The sequence below is a fragment of the Archocentrus centrarchus genome, chromosome 24 (assembly GCF_007364275.1).
Source record: "Archocentrus centrarchus isolate MPI-CPG fArcCen1 chromosome 24, fArcCen1, whole genome shotgun sequence".
Classification (NCBI taxonomy): domain Eukaryota; kingdom Metazoa; phylum Chordata; class Actinopteri; order Cichliformes; family Cichlidae; genus Archocentrus; species Archocentrus centrarchus.
This window is the reverse complement of record NC_044369.1, coordinates 5,680,779-5,702,520: the sequence shown is the minus strand read 5'-3', so window position 1 is coordinate 5,702,520 and position 21,742 is coordinate 5,680,779. Positions and strand designations below refer to the sequence as shown.

Sequence of the window (21,742 nt, the reverse complement as noted above, 5' to 3'; positions counted from 1 at the left end):
CACATTTTGTCTTTGGGACTTTGCTGCGCAGCGTTTCCTGCTGTGTGACGCAGTGATGCACCGTCAGCTCACCTGTGCAGGTCTCCCTCTGCATCTTCTCCAGGATCTGTCCCACCAATCTGCTCTTTTCCCCGCACATCCCAGGCGAGGAAAAGAGACACGCGGTTTACCTCTGATGTCAGCGATCAGGTCCTCTGCCTCTTGTTTCATTTTTGGGAGTCAGGCTAGCTTAAATGTCGCTGTAAAAAGTGCTGACTGCTGTTTTTATCCGCTGATCACTGATTAATGTGTCTTGAGCAAGACGGGAAAACGGGTTAGTGCACAGGTCTTGGCCTGCATGGTATCTGATGCAGTGCATTGTGGGATTTGTAGTATAAGTGGTGGGAGTGCTATTTACCCGCAGGCCATTAATATCTATATGAAATTAGTTCACAGGCCGGAGATAATTATATCGTGGGCCAGATGTGGCCCGCAGGCCTTGAGTTTGACACGTGACTTAACTTAACAACATTAAAAAAACTAAATAATTATTAAAAGCCAGTACAACAAACAATTTTGCCCTCTGTAGATAGTTTCCCCCTTCATAAGAATTCATAGGGGGTTACTTGTTTTATAATTAATCCATATGGATACTATAGTTGCCAGTGTGATGTTCCAGCACAGGTAGCTGTAGCTGATTGGCCTCTGCTTGGCCTCATCTCTGCTAATTGGCATCACTGAATTGGATGTCTTCACTGTGCTTGTCCTCTTGGTGCTTTTTTGAGCATTTTTAACAAATAATCTGATTTTTAAAATATGGCTTTCAACGAGATACAGACCGGCCAAGAGGTTTGTGCTTCATTTTTGGTGAAATTCTAATATATATTATTTTCTTAGTCTGATGCTTAGTATTAATTAAGAAGTACCTGCATTGGGGTGATACAGCCGCACAATTTATGGATGCAGCTTGCTAACCAAGCTTACTAGTGTTGCATCCAAATATTGTAACTTCTAGCTCCAAAAGCTCATGTGGTGGCAGCCACAACGCAATTGATACTTCAAAATTTGAAGTCCAAAATCAGTGAGTGTTCAGAGTGCAGAACTCTTGCTAAAAACAGGCACAAAGGTGCAAATGATGAAAATGTTTAGTTGCTTTTGGCAGATTTTTGACTGAAGATCCTGAGTGGGCTTTGAATCCTTTGTAGTCATACTTAATAGCTAATATTTCACCATCAAATTGCTGGTAGTCTCAGTTGATGGATCCATTTATGTTTGTGTATGCAAGTGTGTCACTGAATGATATGTGAAGCATGGGACAGTTCAAAGTTAACTGGGTGTAAATTGCATAAAAATCGGATATTGATTTTTAAATCTATTCGAGCTCCGTAGAACACTTTTATCATCATGAGAGTATCATCATGAGGCCACGGCCTGATGTGAGGATACATGTCCTGTTCAGCTTGTTTAATTATTACAATACCATGGCTGGCTACTCTTCTGTTTTCCCGTTTTTTTCCCACTGTGTCTTAAGGCCGTTTCCCAGCACCTTTCTGGTTTGTGTTTTCCTACAGGAATCTCAAAACACTGAGTGGGGATGACTAAAGCTGGTGGTCATGTGAGTGAAATTGCACTGTGCACAGTGACCGCAGCGGTAGTTACCGGAAGGAATCTGTGTTAAAAACTGAGAAGGTTTTGGACTGGGGAGACAAGAAAGGAGGTTGCTTCTATGCATCATGACCAATTTATGCTCGCCGAATTGGTTGTTTCACATGCAAAAAAGTGACACATCGCCACAGCTCCATACCAGCACTGACAGGGCGAGTACTCACTGCGGTATTCTCCTGAATGAATAAATGTCACCACTCAAGATAAAACTTTCACAAGTGCTTGTATGGGTAGCATGCTGGCGTGGTGGTCAGCACTGTTGCCTCACAGCAAGAAGGTCAAATCCACCTTAGCCGGGGCCTTTCTGTGTGGAGTTTGCATGTTTTCCCGTGTTTGCGTGGGCTTTCTCTTGTTTCCTCCCACAGTACAAAGACATGCACTCAGTGGGGTTTAGGTTAATTGGTGATTCAAATTTCCATAGGTGTGAATCTGAGCATGAATGGTTGTTTGTCTCTCTGTTCTATCCCTGCGACAGACTGGCAACCTTTCCAGGGTGTACCCTGCCTTTTGCCCTATGACAGCTAGGATAGGCCCCCACCCCCCCCCACGACCCTGAAAAGGATAAGTGGAAGATAATGGATGGAGTGCTGGTATAGGAAGAAGTCAAAACTAAAAGCAAAGAAATGTTTTTGTTTTTTTCTTTTTTCAGACCTTTTCCAGAAACCTCATCTATTCACACTGGTATAATCTGTGACACTCTGAGCTTTTTTGTGGGGTAATCTTTTTGGGAGTGGGTTCTTGTGCATGCCAGTGAGACTTTCTGAAACAGCAGAGGGAGCTTGTAGCCAGGGAGAAAGAGAGTGCACCAGGTGTTGCTGCCCATCCATCTGTACAGCGCTTCTGGCCAGATGTTCCACTGGTGCTCACAAGGGTAGAGGTTATTAGATCGCTGTGACTGTTTGTATTATAAATGGTGGATTTGCATGACTTAAATATATGATGTGCAATGCCTGCCCCTTTCCCACAGTGAAATTCAAGCCCTTAGACTCAGTGGAGTACCAAGCAGCCAGGAAAATGCGTGACTAGAAATGCTACAACTAGCTGGTTAGCAGTGACTGAACTTACAAAATAAGACTGAGAAGGATTAAATGGCACTGTTCTCTCTGGATGGATATGGATTAAAAAAAAAAAAAAAACTAAAAAATGGTTTAAAAGTTGCAAAATATTCTATGGTATATCTTTAAGTAAAATCGGTGTGGTTGTACATTTGATGAGCTTCATAAACTCCTTTGAGACGTTCTAATCAAAAGTAGAAGCAGTTGTTTTCATGGTACAAACACACAGTTAAAGCATCCCCGTGTGTTTCGACTGATAAAATAAGCCATCTTTATAAGGCGAGAGAGTGCAGAGTGTCCGGCAGATGCATTTGGTATTGCTTGGTTGGTGCATTATAAGATGTAATCACTGCACCTTGTGTTCTCTTTCTGACAATGAATTGGAAATTTGTAGATGCGTTCCCAGAAATACACCTGCTTTATCTGAGCTTGTTAATAATTGTAAATGAAGTGCATTATGAGGGGACGGTCGCTCTAAAAAGGTGGAGCCTGTTTGTAATGAAGAGAGGCTCCACTAAAGCACTGAATTGATTAATTAAAAAAAAAAGCTATTGCTTTCATATTTTCAAAACAAAATGTTTTTGTGCTGCTACTAAAACATATTTTATGACCATATACTGACTAGTTTAGGCTTGACTAAAGCAGGGCTTTCTATAGATAGATATTATTGCCATCACATAGCAACAAAACAGATGTTGGTTTAATGAAAATGTTACTTGCCTACTTATTTATTTAAGGCAGTTCCCAGAATGTATCCAGGCATTTAACATCACCTCAATATTTGTGTAATAAATGTTTTGTTTCTTTAAAACAGTGTCTTAATTAATGTGTTCACAACATAACAAAGAATAAATTATATATCATACTTGCAGCTTCAGCTCTTATATTAAACGCATACTGAACTGAGAAGGTGCACGGCTCTCTGAAACTGGGCTAAGTTGTGTGTTCATTGGGTGCTAATGTGCAGCAGTGTTCTCGTTTCTTGCTGTGGCGGATGGATCTTTTTTTTTTTTTTTTTTTTTTAAGTGCTATGCATTTGCAACACAAGGAGGGCAGAGGAGGAGAGGGGTGATTTGAGGTGAAATGTAAACGGGGCTAGTCAGGAAGGATTAGTGTCCCGTGAGTAGCATGGGCTTGCAGCGGCACCAATACTTGTGACAATGGCAGCCTGTTTTTTTAGCGGGCTAAGTGTGTGTGTATGTGTGTGTGTGTGTGTACAGATCTTTTTGTTTCAATCACAAAACATGGATGTAATTTTAGAGAAAAAGAAATTACCTGGTCATTCTCCACATCCTCTCCCTGCTTGCCTGTCTACTCGAAACAGCCTTATGTGAGCAATCAAAAGGCTCTGTACAAAAATAATATATCGTTTGCATTTGCATTTTGCTGGTTGTTTCTTGGGCAGTAGGCCGTAGTACTTGTGCGATGCCACTGAAGAGTAGATAAACCATTAGTCAGTGTGAAAAGTCTTAATTGACCAAGTTTTAATTGGTCAGTTGTTTGGATGTCTACTAGACAACAGTTAAATTACCTATTCTTGTTTTATTAAGGTTCAACACCAGTTATTACAGTGCCAGCCACCACTGGCTGCAGTGCTTCTCTGTATCTCTGTGATGGGAAGCACACAGAGCTTAGTGTAAGAAATGAGCGGCTGTGTATTGGCTGTAAAAACTCCACTGGAGCGACATGTATCCACTTTTAGCACAAGGAAGGGTGCAAGGACTCTAACATGCAAGGAAAGAAGGTGAATGCATCAAAGTGTTTCTCATTCTAGCAACATATAAATTCAGTTTGATTATTAATGAATCTGAATAACAGGTTTCACAAGACTTTTAAATACACAGGCACTTTATGTATGGACACTGTTTTACCTTGTCTGTTTTGACCATTGTTGCCTGGAACATCCCTAGTTGGTTGGTTGCAGAGTGGGGAAAAAACCCTTAAACTCTTCTAGAAGTGGCGACGCTCAGCCCCCCCCAGTCAGTCATGGAGTCACCTTATTGTTTACAGGCTGTTGTTATTAAAGATTAAATATGTAGGGCAGGGTGGCTGGATGAGAAGACGTGTCGGATCATTTGTGAGAGTTATAGATGACTCCCAAGAGTGACATGCAACTCTGCAGCCAAACATTTACCTATCATTTGCCAACCTCATACATGGCTTATCAGTTGAAACATGTAGATTAGCCTATTAAAAGCCACTTGGCATGACTTGTGTAGTAATTACTCTGTTGTGTGTCATTATATTTGAAACAAAACCTCTTTTCAATCTAGTTGTTCTTAACACTGGAGTAAAGTGTACAAAGCACTAAATAATCTATTTCCAAACTGTAGTCAGAGGTTGGTAGAAATTAGAGATCTAGAGATCGAGCACAGAGTGAAGGTGAGTTTAAAAAAGGAAGGGTCAGCATAAATATTTAAAAAGACGCTTTTGGAATATGTAATTTGCTATTGTGGATGCTCCATCCATTTTTTTTTTTTCTGTTTATCTGGGGCCAGGTCATGGGGGCAGCAGTCTAAGCAGAGAAACCCAGACCCCTCTCTCCCCACCCACCTCCTCAATTTTAACCGGGGGGAATACCGACGCATTCCCAGGGCAGCCAAGAGGTACAGTCTCTCCAGTGTGTCCTGACTCTGCGCCGGGGCCTCCTCCTGGTAGGACATGCCCATAACACCCCACCCAAGAGGTGCCCAGGAGGCCTGCTAGTCAGATGCCCAAACCGCCTCAGCTGGCTTCTTTCAATGTGGAGGAGCTGTACTCTAAGCCCTTCCTGAACAACTGCACTCTTCACCCTATTTCTAAGGGAGAGATCAGCCACCCTTTGGGGGAAACTCATTTCCACTGCTTGTATCCATGACCTCATTCTTTAGGTCACTATTCGAAGCTCGTGACCGTAGGTGAGGGTAGGGGCATCGATCAACCAGTAAACCAATAGTTTCACTTTTACGCTTAGCTCTGTCTTTACCATGACAGATCACTGCAGCCACGGCCCGAATCCATCTGCCAACCTTGACCTAGAGTGGGCACTTCATCCTTTCCCAGCTTAGGATAATGGCCTCAGACTTAGAGGTGCTAATTCTCATACATGCCACTTCCCACGCGGCTGTGAACTACTCCAGTGCCAGCTGGAGGCCACCACCTGAGACCACCATGGCAGAAGCCTTCTACAACTTGGCTACGCCTAGAAATTCTGTCCATAAAAATTATGAGTAAACAAAGTGACAAAGGGCAACCCTGGCAGAGTCCAACAGCCCAAGCTCTCGCTGCAGTTGTACAGGGACTTCAGCACTTTTGGCAGCACTTTCTGTTGCCATGACTGTCACCCTTATGAAGGAAGATCAAAATGCACACTCTTAACTTTGCAGGTAAAGAATAAATCCATAACGTGATGATCATGAGGGATGTATGACACATAATGTAAAAGACAACATTGTAAACACTGCCACAACAAGCTTAGTGTAAAAATTCTAAACCCAAGGCTTGCTGCTCAGAAGCCATCTTGAAACACTTCGAAGAACATATTTGGGCAATTATAGTGAATCTTAACAAAGGGAATGTGTCAAAAAATATAAGCTGCACAGTGCTGTTAGTCCAGGTCAGAGTATGACTCATCGCACTGAAAATGAGCTTATAATTATTTTGTGCCTTTTATAACACGATTCAAAAAAGTATCTTATCAGATGTTGATTCCCGGAGTTCAAATACGTAAATTTCTTTCCAACTTAACCTTGAAAAGTTATCCTGTTCAGGGGGGGCTGGAGCCTGTCCCAGCTGACATAGGGCGAAAGGCATCCTCATATCATCATTTCTCTACTAAAAGTAATTTGCCTGTTTGTTGTCAGAAATTTGTTATTTTTGTGGTGCCTGGCGAGCAGCAGGGAGACACTCGGGGATCACTTTTCCATCATCCGTCCATCTGTCCATCACGCTTTCAGTATCTCAGTAATCGTCTAACATTTTGACTTCAAACTTGGAGGATAGATACATATTGAAAATTACAACTGTAGAGAACAAGAGCCATAACCCTACCACCTCTTACACTGGTTTAATCATTGTCGTCAATTTATCCATCATTCATTCATCTCTGAGCTGTCTCAGCTCTGTATTTCTTATGTCAGATATTTTTATCAATAATGAGTAAAATAAACTTCATATCTAAAATATACACAGTATCTGTTGAACAAGTTATTTGCTCTAAAATTCTATCTGTAAATATTAACTGCTAAACTCAACACAATCACTTACTTTCATATACTTGAATATACTTTCAGCAGGCGACACGTGTTCTGTGGAACAGTCTTAAACTAAATTTACCTTTTTTCCTCAGAAATTTTCCAGTTTTCCTGCTAAGTTTGCCTGTTTTTTTCCCGGTTGTAAATGTATCTGTTCTGTCTCATAAATTTGCACATTTTTTTTCTCATAAATCTCCAAAGGCGATTCTTTATATATATATATATATATATATATATATTTTTAAATGTTACAAAATCTGTTGAGTCTTATGTGCAGTTTTACCTGTACTGGTTTATGGGAAAGGATCCAAATAGAAGCCCGAATTGTGGGATCAACAGTAATGACTGCACTAACTTTGTTCCTGACGTTTCTCTTTACCATGCGTTTCTCCCCCTTGCAGGTCAGTTAAAGCTGAAAATGAGTGCAGTAGGGGAAAGCCCTCTGGACCCTGCCACGCCGGAGTCACGCAAGAGGAAGGGCTCACCATGCGACACGTCAGGGCAAAGGTAAAGACCAGGCACATGCCTTTTTTTCTTTTTTTAAACAACACTGACAAACATTACACGGGTAGCGCCAGAGATACTGAGCAGTGGCACACTTAGTGAATCTTTATTGGTCCATGATCGGCCAAGAACATGAGTAATAAAAACCATTAACAACCATCCCAACCTTTTTATCATTGAGGTTATAAACTTCCAAGCTAATGAAATTAGATCTTAAAATACATGCAAGCAAATGTTGTTTACATTTAACTTTGTTAAACCATTAAATTGTTGATCATCATAATTTTCTTTCAGCACCAACGAAAGATCAGTGTTTGTTATTTTTGTGAGATGAGCTGTATTGAAAATTGAAATTCAGCTCACAAGATCCTGAGATTTAAAATTTTGTCATTAATTTATTTCCATTATCACGTCAGAAGTTACATTTATGACAAAATGAATGGGGAGTGACGAACTGTTACAAAATATTATCACATTGCTTTTACTTGTGATAAAGTGGCACCAAATATTCAGTGTTTTTCCTGCGTAGAAGAATTTTGGCACCCATTTATCAAAGCTTCAAGCCAGCATAAAATAAAAATTATGTAATAATGTTTTTTTTTTAAAGCAACTTTTAATTTCGTTGTTCTTGTACAATGACAATAAAAAGATCTATCTATCTATAACTTTAGTAGCAGGGGTTTATTTTACTTAAGGATAATAGAAATTTTTAATTATTAAATTACCAGAAATTATAATAAAATGCGTCGATTCTGCTAAATAAGGTAACACACAATCATTGCCTGTACTTTACATGGTAAATGTGGTTACTGATACTTGTTTTTGGTTCATTTCTGGCAGCACTGCTTCTCAGCTGGGCTGTCACTGTGGGCTCAGACAGCTCCATATGAGACTAATATAATGTGTTATTGAAGTGTTTTATCCACTCTCTCTTTGATTATATTCATGGACATGAATTGTCAGGTTTGTTTTTTTTTCATGACAGTGTGAGTTAGTAAAGAAAGTGTATTTTTGTGTCTGCAGCACATATGTTGTCCAGACTCTTGAGTGAGGATGTGTCAGCATGAGAGCGAGTAGCGACTGTTGTATTTTAGCCCAGCCAACCTTTGCTAATGCTGACCAAGTTATTTTTAATGTGTAACCGTAACCAAGTGAAGTTTTTTTTAATTACTATTGTATTAAAAAAATAATACAAATAATAGGTATTAAAAAAATGGTGTTAGTAGCAAAATGTGGACTTTCTTGCCTTTTTAAAAGTATAAAATATTCATTTTGTGTACATGGACACAAATTGGTACAGTGGGGGAAATAATTATTTGATACCCAAACAAAACATGACTTAGTACTTGGTGGAGAAACCCTTGTTGGCAAGCAGAGCAGTAAGGCGTTTCTTGTAGTTGGTCACCAAGTTTGCACTTTGGAGGGATTTTTGCCCACTCCTCTTTATAGAAACTTTGTAAATCCTTGGCAACTCAAGGTTTCTGCTCCCTTCACAGATTTTCTGTATGATCAAGGTCTGGAGACTGGCTTGGCCACTCCATGGCCTTGACGGGTTTCTTCTTTAGCCACTCCTTTGTTGCCTTGGTGGTATGTTTTGGGTCATTGTCATGCTAGAAGAACCATCCACACCCCAGCTTCAATATTCTGGCTGTGGTTTAGATGTTGTAGACTTCACAGCACCTACATGCTATATACCTCTTGCCACTGGTAGTGGTCTGCACCCTGTTACCTACAATCCAACCAGAGAGACTTGCTGTCTTCTTGCTTTTGGTGTTAGTGGTCCTCATTTAGTTTTCATATACGCCCAGGCCTTTCTGTGTGCAGTTTGCATGTTCTCCCCTTGCTTGTGTGGTTTTTATTCGGGTACTCTGGTTTCCTCCCACAGTCCAAAGACATGCAGTTCCTGGGGTTAGGTTAATTGGGGATTCTAAATTGCTCAAAGGTGTCAATGGTTGTCTGTCTCTCTGTGTTAGCCCTGCGGCAGGCTGGCGACCTGTACAGGGTGTACCCTGCCTCTCGCCCTATGACAGCTGGGATAGGCTCCAGCCCCCCCGCAACCCTGAAAAGGATAAGCGGAAGAGAATGGCTGGCTGGCTGGATGGATACTCGTATAGCTAAGGCACCCACCCAACAGTAAATCATTCAGTGGAGGAGGGGAGAGCAGCAGATGTGTGCAGGCTATGACAGACAAACTTGGAGAGTGGCTGAGAGTCCCAAGCCTCTAAAAATAGTGATTGCAGCCCTCCATCCTTTGCTTTATTTCAGTTTGACCTCAGCAAGTGCAAAGGTGAAAATCAAACAATCCTGAATGAGAGTACTGGTATGGAGTCAGGTGTGGTTCACTGATTGATCATTTGATATCTTATCAGTTAACCACATTCTAGTCAAATAAATATATATATATATTTTACTTTACCCCTCTTTTCTCCCCTTTTTCAAAAATTACAACCACAAATCAGGCTCGAGTGAGTTCATTTGTATAGCATGCAAGGTGAAATAAATAGTAGTGATCATTTCAATTCAGTTACTAATTCAGTTATTACTTCTCATTTTTAAAGTGTTTATTGTCTCTTGGGAAGTTTGAATTCACAGGATAAATCTGAGTCTTTCCTCTCTTCTGTCATTCGAAAATTTCCAGCTGGTTTGTAAACATGTACTGAACAGGACTGTAGATCTGCATGTCGAATGGAGAAGGGTAGATTAGATTAGATAAAACTTTATTAATTAATTTCCATCCATTCCAAGAAATTTGTTGAGGTTTAGTTAACTCAACTGGCCGCTCTGTCTCACACGAGCAGCCATGTTTACCACGTTACGGACAGCTGCCTCGATCCTAGTGGCATTGGGCTCCTTAACGTATTGCACTGTGTTTGTGCACACCAGCATTGGTGACCAGGGGACTGCTAGGGAGAGGTCACTGAAACTTTTTTCCATTTCTGAATAATCACAACAAAATGTTCTTATCAAGCGTCTTGCTGCCCATTCCAGCCTTGTGTAGGTCTACAATCTTGTCCCTGATGTCCTTTGACAGCTCTTTGGTTTTGTCGATGGTGGTAGAAAGGTTGGAATGAAAGAAATTGATTCTGGGGACAGGTGTGCTTTAAAAACATAATTAGTTGAGATCAGGAGTGTCTGTAATTGATTAATTGATTGTAATTTATGTGTCACATGGGCACACAGCCAATGGCTGGACAAGCACAGGTTAGAGAAAATGTGTATTCCTCCACCAGTTGGCGAGTGGCAGTTGATTGCATAGAGATACACGGTGCAGCAGCAGAAATCTCCTTATGATTGCTTTGGTCACTTTGAAGGTTGTCACCCATGGATTGCATGGAAAGCTTGTCTGAAAACAGTGATAGTGAAACTGTTAAAAGAATAACGCAAACCAGAAATGTTTGCCTTCAAAGTAAAAGTTGCTCCATAAATGTAATTTAGTGGTAAGGCACAACTTTTTACTTTGAAGGCAAGCATCCTCCATTTCTGGTTTGCAGACGGTCTCTAGACCTGTGTGACAGCTGAAGTACTGACTCTATACCTTAAAATAGATTATTCTTCAGTTATGTGAGTTTTAAAGTTTTACTTCATTTTTTTTTTATAGTGACAATAAAGTGTTTTATATTTTATATACTCCTGACAGAAAAATGATCCACTAAATGTGTATGAAAGTATGCAGATACATCTCTGTGTACCTTTATAAGATATATCAGCAATATATAAGAAAAAATATACCAAGATATACATTTTGCTGCTGGAAACTTAAGTAAATTAAAAGAAAATGTCCTAATGAAATAGAAATAAGCAGAAAATACAAAACTTTGAACAATGATAAAGTTTAAAGTGTAGATTTTGACTTTAGGTTAAGGTAAGGTTTAGGTGGCGCGCGTAGGAATGAAAGTTCTCCGTGTACAGTATGTGTAAATCTATAAGGCCCGATAGCTGATGTAACAGCCCAGCTAGCATTTCTCCAGCAGCTACACTCATCCGCTGACCTGCTCATTTCACACAGCAGCGTCCTCCCATTCCTCACCCTTCCCTCGGTCACCACGCCTGTGTGTTCTGGCTTGCCGATGCACTGACCTACTTTTGCTGTTGTCGTTTCACATACACACACGTCTTGTTGCCACATCCCTCGCTGTTTCTTGTTCGCCTGAAAGTAAATGGCTGGAACTCAAAACTAAAGTTAAACAACAGGCTGTGAAAAAAGTGAAAACAGTCTTAAATTTAAGTTATTTTATTTTTATTTCAAATTTAAATATTATGGAAAATATTGCACAGTTACCACAGGTGGATTAAAAAAAAAAAGCCATTGCAGTAAAACCAGTTTTATGAATTTACTTTCACAATTTATTCTGTAAACATTAACTTAAGTTTAGCTGCTTGTTGTTTTGAATTATAAAAATGATAAATGTCATTTATAGAAAGCTGTGTTGTTAAGTATAAATACTCCAGTAAGCTACATTTGATCACAAACTAAAAACAAACAGTGCCACGGTAAGATGGATTACAAATATTTGGCTTAATATATAAGACAAAGATCAGAGCTGTGAGCATGATTCAAGTTATTGTCATCATTATTTAAGCTAATTATTTTTATTTTATTATTTATTGAAAATCACAGAAATCCAATATGAGATGAAGATCTGTGTTTAATTATATGCTGGCATTTTTTTTAATGAATGAATAAATTCATAATTTTGTTGTTCAATTATATAATTATTTTAATCTTTTTTTTTTTTTTAATTAAAAAAAAAAAGACTTTTGGCTTTAAGATTCCTTCACATCTCAGCAGGCGACAGGCTTTGTTATAAATGCTTCCAGCATTTATAACAAAGTTTTTAAATAGCAACTTAAAAAACATTTGGATTAATCACACATATTGATTATTTCAGGGAAATGCACTTTAAGTGCTATGTCATTTAATTGCAACGTTTGTGGAGCAGAAACTGAAGTTTAATTAAATTCTCCATAGAGAAGTTATTGAAAAAAATCAAGAATTTGAGGTTTTGTTGCTTTTCTTTCTCACTTTAAAGTAAATTTAATAGCTTTAATTGTTTGAATTGTAAAATCTATATGACAATATTTACTTTTGTGCTGTCAAATAATTTTTTTTTATGTTTTCTAAACTAAGCAAGTGACTAAAAAAAAAAATCACCCAGAAAAACAGTAAAAATCGTTACAATTATGAGTTCTAAGGAGGGCTGCGTGAATGTGAATCTCACTTTGGGTGTTCATCGATGTTTCTTTTTGCAGCGCAGAGAAGCGGCGACGGGAGCTGGAGTGCCGCTACATCGAGGAGCTGGCAGAGCTGCTGTCGTCCAACATGGGCGACATTGCCAGTCTCAACGTTAAGCCCGACAAGTGCCACATCCTCAAGAGCACTGTGGACCAAATCCAGCAGATCAAGCGCCGTGAGCAGGGTAAGGAAACACACACACACACACACACACACACACACACACACACACACACACACGAGTTATTCATGAGAAGTTCAACCACATGAACTCTTGTCAACAAGTTTGAACCCTAGGATTTGGTGTCATTTGTTGTTTGTTTTTTTTCTTTAAATCTTGTATTTACCAATAGCACATTTCATCTCCATAAAAGGCAAATGTTATGCTCAGATTTTTTATATTTTTCATATATTTGATATATTTATTCATTTTCATTCAAAATTACACCGAACACAAACTACATGTTCATCCAGTGTGGCTTCAGACTTCAGACTTGGAAGATGTAAGTGCAGTTCCAGGTTTTACAGGCTCTAGATTAGCATCTGTTATATTATTGCTTACTAGTATTTCCCCTGGAGCAGTGGTTTTCAAACATTTAGTACCCAAGCTATGCCAAATGACAAAATTTCAAGGCACACCTGCATTTATATATTTTGTGCAGTTGAAATAATGTTTGGTTGACACAACAGCACAGACACACCTGGACTTGCCTCTTTGGGAAGCCTTTTATTTAAACATGTTGCATTACCAAGATTGAAATCTCTTTTTTTAAGACCTGTGTACAAAAACATGTAGATTTGTAGGCAGCAAAGTTTTTAAATCCAGTGGGTTTTTTTGCGTTTTTGGCCACAGCGGCTTTTGTTAGCAGTGGAGAGAGACAGGAAATGGGGGGAAGATACAGGGGAAGACACGCGGGCAAATTGGCGACAGGCCGAGACTCGAACCTGCGCCGCCCGCACCGCAACACGCGGCATACACCTTGGCTGTCTTTGTGAGGGCAATCATTGACATCAGTGCATTCCCGAGACTCTTAACCCTAAGTTTAACCATCACAAATATCTGATAAACTCTTACCCCCTCCCTGACCTAAACCTGTTTCTAACCTTAACTGTAAAACCAAATTCTAACCCTGAAACAGACATTGAAAGATGTGTGAAAGGGCTATACAAAATTTATTTTATATAATTGAACCACTCTAATTGTCTAAAACTTAAACTTGTTCTCACTTGTTTTAAATTCTATTTTTTGTCTCTGGTGTCCAGTTAGTCCAGCTGTTCTGCACAGCCACATTTTGAACACATGCATTTAGAGTGGTCCTTATTTCAAAACAATGACTCCACGATTGCCTGCATGTGACATGTTTAGGAGTAATCTGTAAACTGTAGCCACAGAAAATAACCTAGTTTACACCCTTCCTGAACAGGTACCACACTAATAAGTGTAACACTGTAAAACCAGGATATTTAGTGCAGCGTTTATTGTACTGTGAATATCTCCAAGACTGAAAATGAGACTTTGGAGAGTAACTAAACATTTAAGCAAGAAAGCCCAACATATAGTATGAGTCTGTGTTACCATTTTTAGAGGAGTCTCGGTTACTTGTAGCCACTTAAAAAAAAAAAAACAGATTCATTTATTATTTATTTAGATGGAAGACCACAACCTTTTTGGTAGGCACCATAAATTTGTGTACACATTTAAAAAAAAAAAAAAAAAAAAACCTCACAGTATTGTTACTCCTTTGTTTTGTTTGTATTACATGTCCGTCCACTAGGGGCACTGTTATGCGAGGAGTGTTTATGTTTTGGGGGGTTCTGCTTGGTGTACAGGGAATGTTGTTTGTTCGGGTGTGTGACTTCGCGGAATAAAGATGGAGTAAAGAAGCAAGTTATCTTTATTGACTAACATTGGTAGCAGAGGATGGTTAGTAACTACAGAGTTCCGCCAACGTTTGAAGAAGGGAAGCCTTACGAAAGCTGGAAGAATGAAGTCAACATTTGGACGAGAGTTACAGATTTGGAGAAGAAAAAGCAAGCGCTTGCTGTTGCCCTGGCGCTGTCTGGAAGAGCGCGGGACACGGCGATGGAAATTCCGGTAGACGATCTAAATAAAGACACGGGAATGACCACATTGTTTGCTAAACTAGATGGCTTGTTTCTAAAAGAGGAAAAGGACAGGATCTATGAGGCGTACTCGGAGTTTGACCGTATCATAAAAGAAGTAAACATGTCGATGGCGGACTATATTATTGATTTTGAGCAGCGTTACTCGCGCATGAAGAAATACAACATGGAGCTACCTGACGCGGTTTTGGCCTTTAAGCTTTTGGATACCGCGTGTTTGGATATAACGGATAGACAGTTGGCTTTAACGGCATGCTCAGATGTAACATTTGCTTCTATGAAGTCCGCATTGAAGAGAATATTTGGAGAGAAAAGAGGTGCGGCAGCAGAAGGCATTAGCCAGGAGTCTGTATTTGTAACGGAGCAACGGCGGCAAAAGGGCAAGTACTGGCGGCAAAGTCCCCATCAGAAAACTCCGCAGCCCGGTACAAACCCGCTGGATAAGTACGGACGACGGTCAAAATGTGCAGTGTGCCAAAGTACTTTTCACTGGGCTAAAAACTGCCCGCACAAAGCTGATAGTGTTAAAATTGCTGAGGACACAAACGACGTGGAAGAGTGCAATCTAACTCTGTACACCAAAGAATCACCAACAGATGCAGAAATATTCATGACAGAATGTTTTGACTCGGCAATAATAGACACTCCTTGCACTAGGACAGTTTGTGGACAAGAGTGGTTGGACAACTACAGTACTATACTCCAAAAGAAAAGTCTGAAGATTATGAAAGAGACAGAAACACAGAGCCACAGGCCCTTCAAGTTTGGTGATGGAAAAATCGTCTACTCCATCAAAAAGGTAAAAATACCTGCTAAAATTGGCAACACAAAGTGTAATATAGAAACTGAAGTAGTACCTGTTAACATCCCGCTGCTTCTGAGTAAAACCTCATTAAAAAGGGCAGGGACTGTTTTGGACATGGATAGGGACAGTGCAGTGATGTTCAACCAGCCTGTCAAACTGGACTTTACCAGTTCAGGTCATTACTGCGTGAACATTGTGGACAGTAAAAATCTTATTCACTTTGATGAGCTATTAGAAACTACTGAGGAAGAAATACTGACTGCAACAGACAAAATGGACATAAGTGAAAAGATGAAAGTTCTGGAGAAACTTCATAAACAGTTTGGACACGCCTCTGCTGATAAAATACAGAGACTTTTGACTAATTCTGGCAACAAAGACACAGAATGTGGTAGCCTGCTGAAAAGGGTTGTGGACCAGTGTGAAGTGTGTCAAAGGTATTGTAAGATCAAACCAAAACCTGCTGTCGGCTTACCATTGGCATCTACATACAATGAAACAGTTGCCGTAGATCTGCACGAACTTGAACCTGGGGTTTGGTACCTACCAGTGACGTGCAGTCAGGGGAGGCAGGTGAGGCACGGCCTCACCTGTCATCGTGGAAATATAAAATTAAAAAATAAATTAAATGGTTATATTCATTCAGTGATTTGTATTTTAAAGTTCTTTTCCATTTAACTACACCATTTTTAGATTAGTTTTTTCAAAATCGCTGAATTTTCGCATTTGCCGGTCAAATACTAAGAGACGAACGGTGAGGCACCAGCCCGGCGAGCCGCACCACGGATTGCGCAATCCGTGGTGCGGCTCAGTATAGTCATTGCCAATGACTACTAACTGTGCTGGCATGCTATGCAGTGAGACCGGATTACTTTCCGGTCTCACTGCACTTTTACTATATGAACTAAATTTCCATATTTTAGCTGGTGTATATAATGCACAGTTTATTTTTTGTTTTTTCATTAACAACTGTATGTGTGTGTAATGCATTCTTGTGTTGAGCGATCATGAAACTGCTGCGAAGAGACACTAGGTGAGGCACGCAGTTCTCGTGCCTCATGGTAGGGGGCGCTGGTGATCCCAGGGACTCTACGACTCCTCGGCGGCAAGCTACCATAAACAGTTAGCAAGGCCAGTTAGTTTTTCCTGTTGCTTGGCCTTATGTTCAACATGGAAGATTACATAACTCAACTGAAAGAATTTTCTAAACTGGACTTTCAATCGAAGCAGAAGATAATAATTAAAGGAAGACCAACACCGGAGCTAAAAGGTTTGCTTCAGACTATGTTAATGTTAAACAAAACAACTGTTGCCAATCAAATGGTGAATAAGCTATATGTTTGTAAATCTGATGTGATGACGTCAGTGCCTCACCAGTCACGACCCTCACCGCACGTCACTGGTACCTACACATTATTGACCAGTTCACCCGTTTCAGTGCTGGTAGTGTCTTAACCACCAGGAGGTCTTCTGAAATAGTCAAACGTTTTATACATGATTGGATCAGTGTGCATTAGGGTTTAATCCCGGGATCCGGGATTCCCGGGAAATGCGATCAGAACCATTTCCCGTTTCCCGGGAAACGTTAGACGGGAAACCGGGAAAAAAGTCGCGCGCGTCGATTTGACTTTCAGAAAGAAAAGAAAGCTTCAGAAAGTTAAATTTAAGGAAATATTGAGAGAAGGGTTCGTTTAATGCGAAAAGCATTACTCTTCATTTCAGGCATGTTCAGCCTCCGTTTAAGGCTTCAGCCTTCATCTCAAGCGTTTTAATAGAGGTATTACACAGTTGTGCTTTTTTCCTCTTTAATTTGTTGAAATCGTAGGCAATGTGTTTACCCTAAGGTATTTTGTATTATATAATTTTATATTATTATATATTGTTATATTGCATTATATAGCCTATAAAATATGCCTGCCCTGAACAATAAAGAAATATCTGTTTAACTTCGAGTGTTTCTTTTCCTCGTTTGCAGCCGCTTACTAACAATCATGAATTAGGATACTGGCCTAATGTGTGAAGAAATTATCATGAAATAGATTGCTTTAACATATTTCGCTTTTAAAATGGAGTTGAGTAAAATGTATATTTTTTAGGCTATAAGGATTGGCCAGTTTTTCAAAAGACGATTCACAGCGAACCTACTTTAACCCTCAGACACGGTGTTATAAATTTGTTGTTGCCAGAATGGCAATGACCAAGTCGTGGTGCATTACTCAAGGCCCTGTGTTATGCCATATTATAGTGAAGTACGGTAGTTAACTTTTCAATGACTATTATAGCGTTCCACTGGTGGAGATATAGCGCAACAGATGTCGCCACGACAGCGTGGCTGAGCCTTTATCAATGCTGTGGAGATGAACCGTATTGTTTTGCACCAGCAGTTGTAAAATAGCTTGGTATAATTCCATGTACAGTGGAGGAATATTCGAATTATATTTGTTAAGGGAGTGTTGAGGAACGATACAACACCGCATAGCTCGAGCACTCCAATGTCGAGATGTAGGTTTTATTGCGTTAATCAAGCCAACGTTGCCCCCTACTGGGCATAACAGGACATAGCTGGAAAGCTACCTCTACAATATCAGAATAGGTTAAGGCCGACACAGGCTACAGAAGGCCTAATTAAAATAAAAAAATAAATAAACTTTTTCCCGGGATTCCCGGGAAATGGCTCGTCATTTCCCGGGATTTAATTCATGTCATTTTCGGGAAAAATATTAAACCCTAGTGTGCATGGCCCACCACAAAAGTTGTTCAGTGATAATGGTGGTGAATTTAATAACGAGGAAGTGAGAGACATGGCCGAGAACTTTAATATTGAAGTTAAGACAACACCTGCTTACAGTCCATGGAGCAATGGACTGTTAGAGCGCCATAATCAAACTCTGACGGAGATCCTACTGAAAGTCAAAGCAAGTACTGGATGTGACTGGAGCACTGCTATGGCCTGGGCCCTGATGGCAAAGAACTCCATGCAAAGTGTCCATGGATACAGCCCACATCAACTGGTGTTCGGCCAGAATCCCAACCTGCCCTCTGTATTAACAGATAAAGCTCCAGCTCTAGAGGGCACCACCAAGAGTGAATGGGTTGCCAAGCACATTTCAGCCCTGCATGTTGCAAGAAAAGCTTTTACGGAAGCAGAATGTTCAGAAAGGATACGCAGAGCACTAAAGAAACAGCTGCGGCCCGTAGACGAGCGATATCAAACTGGAGACAAAGTCTTTTACAAAAGAGTGGATTGTCCAGAATGGAAAGGACCAGGAGTGGTGATTGGTCAAGATGGTGCAGTTGTTTTTGTTAGACACGGAGGCATCTGTGTCAGAGTGCATCAACTCAGATTGAGAAAAGTTACTCACGAGAATGAAGCACCTCACTCTACATGCAATGAAGAGCATAATCAAGGACAACATACAGTGGACATCATTGAAGAGAATGTAGGAGAAGACATTATTGCAGAAAATCCTGAGAATTATCCTTTGCCTGCTCCTGAAAATGCAGAGGCCAAGAGACAGCACAATGGGAACACCATCATAAAGACAGGTCAAATTGTGACATTCAGAAATGCAGAGGGGGTCTCACAAAAGGCCAGAGTTGTGGGGTGTGCAGGTAAAGCAACTGGGAAATACAAGAACTGGTTTAACTTGGTGCTGCTTGAGCCTGCAGAAGTGGCTGGCAACAGTGAATCAGCTGATCTGTCACAGTTGGAGGATCTTCACGTCCAGGCAGATGCTGAGGATACGGATACGCACGAGAATGTTTTTGTGAGCAAGGACATGTCGTTTGATGAAGCAAAGGAAAATGAAATAAAAAGCTGGAAACAGAACCACGTGTTTGAAGAAATGGAGGACAAAGGACAAAAGTGCGTCTCCACCCGTTGGGTGTGCACTCTCAAAGAGACTGAAAATGGAATAATACCAAAAGCAAGACTTGTTGCACGAGGATTTGAGGAGCTACAAGCTTCTGACCTACAAAAGGACTCTCCAACCTGTGCCTCAGAGTCACTGAGACTTCTGGTGGCAGTTATATGTCAAAAACAATGGGAACTTCACTCTATGGACATTAAATCTGCCTTTTTGCAAGGTATGCAACTGTCCAGAGACATTTTCATCAAACCTCCCCCAGAGGCCAATAGAACAGGTGTGCTTTGGAAACTAAAAAAATGTGTGTATGGTCTAGCTGATGCTTCATTGTATTGGTATAACAGGGTAAAAAGCATCATGATGGAAGCAGGAGGCATCATGTCTAAGGTGGACCCTGCAGTTTTCTATTGGCTGGATGAGCACAAAAATTTATCTGGTGTACTTGCTTGTCATGTTGATGATTTTATATGGGGTGGATCACACATGTTTGCAGAGTCAGTCATACCCCACCTGAGATCAAAGTTTGATGTCGGTCGTGAAGCACACAATAGTTTTTCGTATGTGGGGGTAGATCTTGTTACTGAAGGTCAGAAGGTACAAATACACCAAGAAACATACATTCAGCAACTGCAGTCCATACACCTCTCACCCTCACGAGCAGCAGAGTCAGCTTCACCTCTCACTGAAAAGGAGACAGAGCAGCTCAGATCAAAGATAGGCCAACTTCTGTGGGTGGCAAGACAGAGCAGGCCTGATGTCATGTTCGATGCTAGTAATTTAGCATCGGGTCTCAAGCATGCTACAGTACAGACCATTAAAGAAGCAAACAGAGTTGTGTGTAAGCTCAAGGCCAAGTCAGTTGAATTGAATTTTCAACACCTTGGGGAAGACAGTAACTTAAAGATGGTTACATTCACTGATGCATCTCTTGGAAATCTTTCAGATGGGGGTACTCAAGGTGGGCACTTCATTGTTTTAATGGGTGACAATGGGCGGTTCTCTCCCATTTCATGGCAGTCAAAGAGAATTAAGAGAGTTGTCAGAAGCACACTGGCAGGTGAAACACTCGCGATGTCTGAGGGGATCGATAATGCCATTTTTCTTTCCACACTCTTTTCTGAACTCAGTGACGGTAGTACTGCTTGTCCTCCACCAATATTCTGTGTGACCGATAACTTCTCTCTTGTAGATGCTCTTAAGTCAACTAAGTTTGTTACAGAGAAAAGGTTACGCCTGGAAATCAGTTTGATCAAAGAGCTGGTGCAAACTGAGAAAGTTCAAGTGTTGTGGTCTCAAACAAAAGACCAACTCGCAGATTGTTTAACAAAGAGGGGAGCATCCACAACCTCACTCCTTAAGGCTCTTTATGAAGGACATTGGGTTCTTCCATAAATTTATTCGCAAGATGTTTCGCATTCTACCAGGTTGGAACTGGTCTAACAAAAGAAAGAAGAAAAAAAATCCTTAATGGTTGTGTTTTGTCATGAGTTTTAATATATACATCTTTGTTTCTTTTTCTTTTAAGAAAAGTGGGAGATTGTTACTCCTTTGCTTTGTTTGTATTACATGTCCGTCCACTAGGGGCACTGTTATGCGAGGAGTGTTTATGTTTTGGGGGGTTCTGCCTGGTGTACAGGGAATGTTGTTTGTTCGGGTGTGTGACTTCGCGGAATAAAGATGGAGTAAAGAAGCAAGTTATCTTTATTGACTAACAGTATTGCAGACCGCATGTTTGTATTTTATTCCAAAAAACAATATTTCAGGATATTTGATGTCTCGTTTCCTCCTGACAGAAAAAGCAGCCCTCCTTTCTCCAGATGATGAGGTACAGAAGAGCGACATCTCCTCCAGTAGCCAGGGGCTGGTGGAGAAAGAGGCACTGGGGCCCATGCTGCTAGAGGTAAAACAATACAAACACATAAACGAGCATTTTTACTAGTGTGTTGTTCACTCCTGACTTACGCGCGCATACAGAAAATCTGATTTTGTTTTCCTCCTCGTCTCTTTTCTTCCCATTCAGGCCCTTGATGGGTTTTTCTTTGTCGTCAACCGGGAGGGCCGCATCGTCTTTGTTTCTGAGAACGTGACGAGTTACCTTGGATACACCCAGGAGGAGCTCATGGCCTCCAGCGTCTACAGCATCCTCCACGTGGGAGACCACAACGAGTTTGTTCGTAATCTGCTGCCTAAAAGCCTCGGTGAGTGAGCAGAAAGTGCAGTGTTTGCACTGTTTGTGTTTGCACTCTGCTCCCTAATACTTTAAATTCCAGCTTTAGGGT

At 40.6% G+C, this 21,742-nt stretch overlaps 1 protein-coding gene across 1 annotated transcript in view; it reads left to right on the top strand.

Annotated features, from left to right (window-relative positions):
• Positions 1 to 21,742, top strand: part of ncoa1 (nuclear receptor coactivator 1) — an 81,099-nt gene that overhangs the window by 36,984 nt on the left and 22,373 nt on the right. Inside the window, exons 4-7 of the mRNA XM_030722153.1 lie at positions 7,333 to 7,438; positions 12,686 to 12,852; positions 21,257 to 21,363; positions 21,484 to 21,661. Of these exons, the coding sequence (XP_030578013.1) occupies positions 7,350 to 7,438; positions 12,686 to 12,852; positions 21,257 to 21,363; positions 21,484 to 21,661 (541 nt within the window). The 5' untranslated portion in view covers positions 7,333 to 7,349. The remainder of the gene's footprint in view (positions 1 to 7,332; positions 7,439 to 12,685; positions 12,853 to 21,256; positions 21,364 to 21,483; positions 21,662 to 21,742) is intronic.